The 6,000-nt window shown below is 40.9% G+C and overlaps 1 protein-coding gene across 1 annotated transcript in view; it reads left to right on the top strand.

The window, feature by feature from the left end:
* Positions 1–3,674: 3,674 nt before the first annotated feature.
* Positions 3,675–6,000, top strand: part of sox5 (SRY-box transcription factor 5) — an 87,630-nt gene continuing 85,304 nt past the window's right edge. The window contains exon 1 of the mRNA XM_069670716.1: positions 3,675–3,935. Coding sequence (XP_069526817.1) covers positions 3,859–3,935 — 77 coding nt within the window. The 5' untranslated portion in view covers positions 3,675–3,858. The remainder of the gene's footprint in view (positions 3,936–6,000) is intronic.

The following is a 6,000-nucleotide window of genomic DNA, read 5'->3' as shown; positions in this document are numbered from 1 at the left end:
GTGAGCCTCAGCATATGTTCAGTTGAAAGTGTTCAGCTGTCTTCTTGTAACAAAACTGTTCCATGATGTAGAATCAAATGTCTGCTTTGTACTGCATCAAAACAAAGAGGAAATTAAAGTCTGTTAAAACATTTTTTCTATCTGATTTTTTAAACAAAAAAAAAAGAATTGTTTGGCTAGAATATCTATTATGTTCAGGTACTTAAAGCACTTGTCCTTGTCATTGTTCTGCACTTATACTACACTGATTATAGTTAAACTAATGGCAAGCAAACAGGCCTGTGAAAGAGAGGGCGTATAAGTGAAGATGGTTCAGATAAATAAAAATGTATGAATCAGCTGACGTCAGTAAAGTAACATTTATTTCAACAGTGACACTTATCTTGCCAATAGTCTTGTTTTTTTAACATGAATTCAGTTCAGTGTGAATTAATATGTGTTAGTTTCACTGTGAGATCCTACCAACTATTGTTTGACCATCATGACATTAAAGTACGGAAGCCCTTAGCGGACATGCATCCATCCACGGCCAAATGAATCTGTTATAATGGCAAAACCAGCTTTGTTTTCCTGACATAACGAGAAACATAAGTCGAGATCTCAAGAAAACAACCACAAATAGCTCGTTATCACAGCAAAATGGAATAAATTAAATGTATGGATACATGTCCTCTAAGGGCTTCCATATTAAAGCACAGAAATGCCATTTAACCCTTTATAGATAGTCCAGCAAGACATTCCGATATCACAGAGAGAACATTATCACTCCAAGATCACATTAAATTAAATAAATTCTGTTCCGAGGTGGTTTTTTTTACTAACCTCAACTGTTCTTTCTTTGTTATTTCAGGGAAGACAGTCATTTGAAAAGCGGTATGTGTGGCAAAGGGGATCACAAACAGCTTAACTTAACTAAAGCAGTGGAACCAAAAGGACAGTAAAGGAAGCTGGAACAACACAAGTTAACCAATTATACACGGGTGAGTCCAAAGCATTTCAAACACAATGTCAAAAGTGTTACTTTAAGCTTCTGTTTTCTTTTTTTGTCGTGTGAAAGCTGTCGCTTATCACTTTCAACTGCAGTTGAAATGATGTTTCATACTAATATACAATACTGTACAGCTTTAAGTCCGGCTCTGTGAACACTGTGTCACTGCATAGCATTCTTTCAGTAATCCAGTAACGGTTGAAGTCATCAGTTTTTCTGCCTCGGTGCTGGAAACAAATGTCTTGTAGGATAAAATGATGAAGTGCTGACATATTTTAAACAAAGGTCAAAGGTCAACTTCAGTGTGACATCTTAATGCCCTGGGGGAAAAAAGACACTTTTCTGCTCAGTTATTCCCATTCTTGTGGACATCTCAGAAACTCCCTCTTGGAGGGAAACTTTGGCACAAACATACACTTGGATTGAAGGAAGCACTGATTAGATTTTGGTAGTTAAAGATGTGGGGGGGGGGGGGGGGGGGGTTTCTTCATCCACCAGAAAGAACATCACTTGACAAGCTTTCTTTGCTCTACCCCTTGAATACCTGTTAGAGAGTGAGACTTTCTCTGATATTATGTCCCTCCTGTAAACTATTGTGGCTTGACCTCTCCTTTTTAAAGAAGCCCAACTTATTTCAAATATTTTCAATATGCAAACATGTCCCCTGTCCTGGCTACAGTTCCATTATCATTCTGTTTGAAACAGTGATACTGCAACTTGAACTGCAACTTAACCTGTTGGCTGAGGCATGAAACTGTGAGGAAGTCATTCTAGCTTCAAATTGAATTCATCAACGCTTAAGCAATCTGAAACACTCAATCATATTACATATTTAAAGTCTATCAGAATTGTAACAGAGGGTTAATCCAAGTGCACAGAGCAGCTAAAGTACACACAGCCCAACTTTTCTGGTCACATCTTGAAGTTTTGTTACAGTAAGTAATAACTTTACCTCTTTTAAAACTGAACTCTAGTAGAGCCGTCATAAAAACTTGAGAAAATAATAGCTATAAAATACGCTGTACAAAAGATTTTTTGAAGGTAGTAAATAAAATCCATGCAAATTGTATAAAAAGTTAATTAACTGAAATGAGTAAAGTGTACCTGCACTGCCTAATTTTCAACAGTGACAATTGCAACCCAAAGTAACATAATACAATTTACCCAAAGATATTGAGCCTGTACTGCAAAGTGCACTTGCATCAACGATTGTTCTTGGCTGCAGGCCAGGGTTGGATTAATCGGTGCGAGTATCGCCAGTGTTGGTGTGCCATCAGGGTTAAGATTCTTGTGTATGAGACAATGAATGAAAGTGTTTGTATATTTATTAGTTACCAGACGGTTTGTAGTCGTATATGACAAGAGGTTTAGATTTGTAGTCCTCTCTTGGCGGTTGCACTGGCCGACTTTCCTAAATATTAGTCAGTAAATTAACACGAGCGGGCTAATGTTGATCATAATTTATTATTATATGAGCATCAGCAGCAATTTTTAAATGGCTGCAAGTGCTGTCGCCTCACAGCTTGAAGGTTCCTAGTTCGAATCCCGGTTTGGACAAAGTGGGCCTTCCTGTGTGGAGTTTGCATGTGCTCCCCGTTCATGTGTGGGTTCCCTCCAGGTACCCTGGCTTCCTCCCACAGTCGTAAGGTTCATTAATGACTCTAAAATTGCCCGTGAGCATGAAAAGTTGTTTGTCCCTATGTTTAAAGAATTATTGATACTCATTTTTTTAATTAATTAGTTGTCTAAATGTTAAGTAAAATGTACCTAATTTACTTTAGTGTATCATAGTAGTTAAATTTAGGCATTCTTCTTTCCAAACATAGGGTCAAATTTACTCAATCCAATGAAGTGCAAATTGTGACCTCAATTTTAATGAGTAGATTCTATAGGCTTTTTATAGTGCATGTACATTTAGAGAAACACAGGAGTGTTTTTATGCTCAGCAGTTGCAAAATCCAGTGGACAATGTTCCTGTGAGCAAACTTTGGACCAACTTTTGAAAGATTTGTGGAGTTCTGTGCAAAACTTTTGTGCAAAAGTCAATTATTGAGATAAAACTGTAATATCAAACATCTTCAAGTTGAGAATTTGCTGCTCCTAATCCAAAACATGCTAAAAGTATTGCTGTGCATCTGCTTCAAAACATTTTTATTGTCTTCTTAATCTTCAAATGTAATGTTGTTAATGTACAATAATGTCTGTTTGTGGGTAGATAATAACCTTTATAACAAGAGGAAGAAGAAAACAACATGTGCTTCTAAGTGTTTCATTTAGATCATCGTAGTTGACCTCATATTGATTAATTCCCTTGATGGCACATAATACAGTGCATGAGAGCTTGCAGTGGTCTTATCACTCTGAAGTGTGTCTACATGATCTGTGACTGTTGTCTGAGTGTGTGAAAACCAAGTGTGTGACAGAGAGAGAGAGAGGGGGAGAGAGAGAGAGAGAGAGCGAGGGTGCGATGGACTCGAGGAGGGGGGCAGCACTGCTGTGCGTTTGCACTCAGGGAGTAATGAGCCCTCTGGTCAAATGGCCCCTCCCCTTTCCTCACACACAAAAAAACACACGCACACACTGAGCGCGAGAGAGCGCGGCTCTGCTGCTGGCCCTTTAAGAGCTGAGCCTAGATCTCACAGCTTACAGCGAGGGAGGGAGAAGAGGAGGGACAGAGGCAGAGAGAGAGAGAGTGAGGGAGGGTGTACGGCTGAAAGTGTGTGAGTAGAGAGACAGAGAGGAACACAGAGAGAGAGAGAGAAAGAGAGAGAGAGAATCAGCAGTGTGTGTGAGAGGTTGAAGGATCACTTGTATCCCGTCTTGTTTTGGGGAGACTAACCTTGTTCATCTGAGCATTGTGGGACTGTTTTATGTTGTTGTTGTCGAGAGAGACGGACCCTTACTCCAGCATGCTCACTGAGCCTGAGCTACCTCAGGAGTGTAACAGGTACGTGACGCTTTCTCACACACTCACACACACGCACACAAACACACACACATTCACGTAGGGATGACAGAGACCGGACAGAGCGGGACAGAGAGGCAGGGAGGGGAAGGTGCCGGGTGAAGAGGAGTAGAAAGTAGAGAAGCATGTGTGTGAAGAGAAGACTCTGTGTGTGTGTGTGTGTGTGTGTGTGTGAAGCATGCGAACTGTCTGCTGTGAGTAAGCTGAGTTTGAGACTGAAGTGTGTGTGTGTGTGTGTGTGTGGTTGTGTGACAGAGTCAGCGATGGCAAAGAAGAGTTGATGATTGACTTGTATGTTTTTGAGAGAGATACCATATGCAAAGCCGGGGCAGAGCAGGCGTTACATGTGTGTGTAAGAGTGTGTGTGTTCTTGCGTGTTTGTCCCAGGAGTCACAGAAGTGCCTCTCCTTCCCTCCTCCGTCACTTCTCACTGAAGTTGTGTTGATTCATTTCAGGACCTCTACAGACAAACTACTTAAAACAGTGTCGAGGTGTGAGCATGTGTGAAAGAAGAGACGGATGAGATGTGTGTATGTGTCAAAGTCCTCTCATCATGTCATCTCCTCTTATCATCACAACTTTATTAACTTCTGCTTTAGTCTGTCAGATTATTATACATCCTTTTCTACAACAGCCTTTAACACTAAGGTGTGATCAACAAGTCACACGTATAAGTCTTCGTGTTTAAACACTTGAAAAGTCACTGAAAAACAGCCTAAATAAATATTTCCATCCATCTGACTGAGATGTTTACACCCTGCCCTCCTGCTCAGCCTCCTCTTTCAAGAATTTACTTATTTAATTTTTCACTTAATCCAAATTCAATACATGCAAACCCTTTGTAATCCTATTGTCACTCTGCATGGTGGTGTTGTGTGTTTTTTTTCTCCCCTGCCTTATGCTAATCTCACTGTGCTCCTCTGATGTTTGTGCGGGCCCTGCTTCATTTAGAGGTGCGAACCCTCTAACCTTGCCCTTTCCCGACACTGTCAACACAAGTGGCTTTTGCCTGTGCAATAATGGCCGTTTGATGCTAATGCTGTGAGAGACAGATTATGTTATAATACCCGCCGTTTTAATACGAACACACACAAACGCGCGCACGCCTCTCTCTCCCTTGACTTTTATTGCATTAAAGTGGCGTTCTGTTTTGCCCGATGAAACTAATCTTTTGTTCCGAGATAAACTGGGGTCGGCTGGGTTGTGGAGGGTGAGGAGGAGGGAGGTGGTGGTGGTGGGGGGATTTCAGGGGCCCCTTGAATTAAGAGCACATTTAGATGTGGCGGAAAAAAAAATGTGTTTTTAATAAACCGTTCAATCCGGCAAAGTGGTTGAGGAGAGAAAAAAAAAAGATAACAACAGCTAGGAGGAATTAAAAATTTAAAGGATTACACCGAAAAGCAGAATGTATGGAGATAAATGCAGGGATTACAATGACTTAGGAGGAGAGCGCTTAAAACTCTTGCTTTCCAGTAATGCACTCCATCACTGTGGCTCTGGCCGTGTGTGTGTGTGTGTGTGTGTATAGACGTGTGTTGATGTACGTGTGTGAGTGAGAGAGGGGTATCTTCCATTCCGTGTGTGTGTGTGTGTGTTTGGTGTGTTTGGAGTGTGTGTGTTGAGCGGCAGTCTCTCGGTGGAGCGGAGTGTGTGTGAGTTGCCAGTGTGTGTGCGCTCCAGCCTCGGTGGTCGCGATGCTCTCCGTTCCTGCGTCTCTGTAAGTGTCCGCTCGCCTCCTTCACCCATGCCTCTTCTTCATCCTCTCATCACACTTCCTCTTCTTCTACTTTTTCGGCACTTCTTCCCCTTTTTCTCCGTCTTCTTCTCTTCTTTTTAAATCATTTTCAAAAAAATTCACTTTTAGTGACTTTTGATTGCAAACAGGTGATAAAAAAAGAGTTTGTCAGAGTTTCTAAAAGACAGTTTGGGTGTTTTTTAGATGTGAGAAATAAGATCTGAAATGTAAGTTTTTCACTGCTGCTGAGTGAGTTATTTACTAAGAGAACTTTTTTTATTCTCATTTTATTTAGGCCAACAAAAGTCTTGT

Source organism: Semicossyphus pulcher, unplaced genomic scaffold (genome assembly GCF_022749685.1).
Source record: "Semicossyphus pulcher isolate SPU_LCO1_2020_fin unplaced genomic scaffold, fSemPul1.0.p SCAF_20, whole genome shotgun sequence".
NCBI classification, from domain to species: Eukaryota; Metazoa; Chordata; class Actinopteri; order Labriformes; family Labridae; genus Semicossyphus; species Semicossyphus pulcher.
This window is presented reverse-complemented; position numbering and strand designations above follow the sequence as displayed.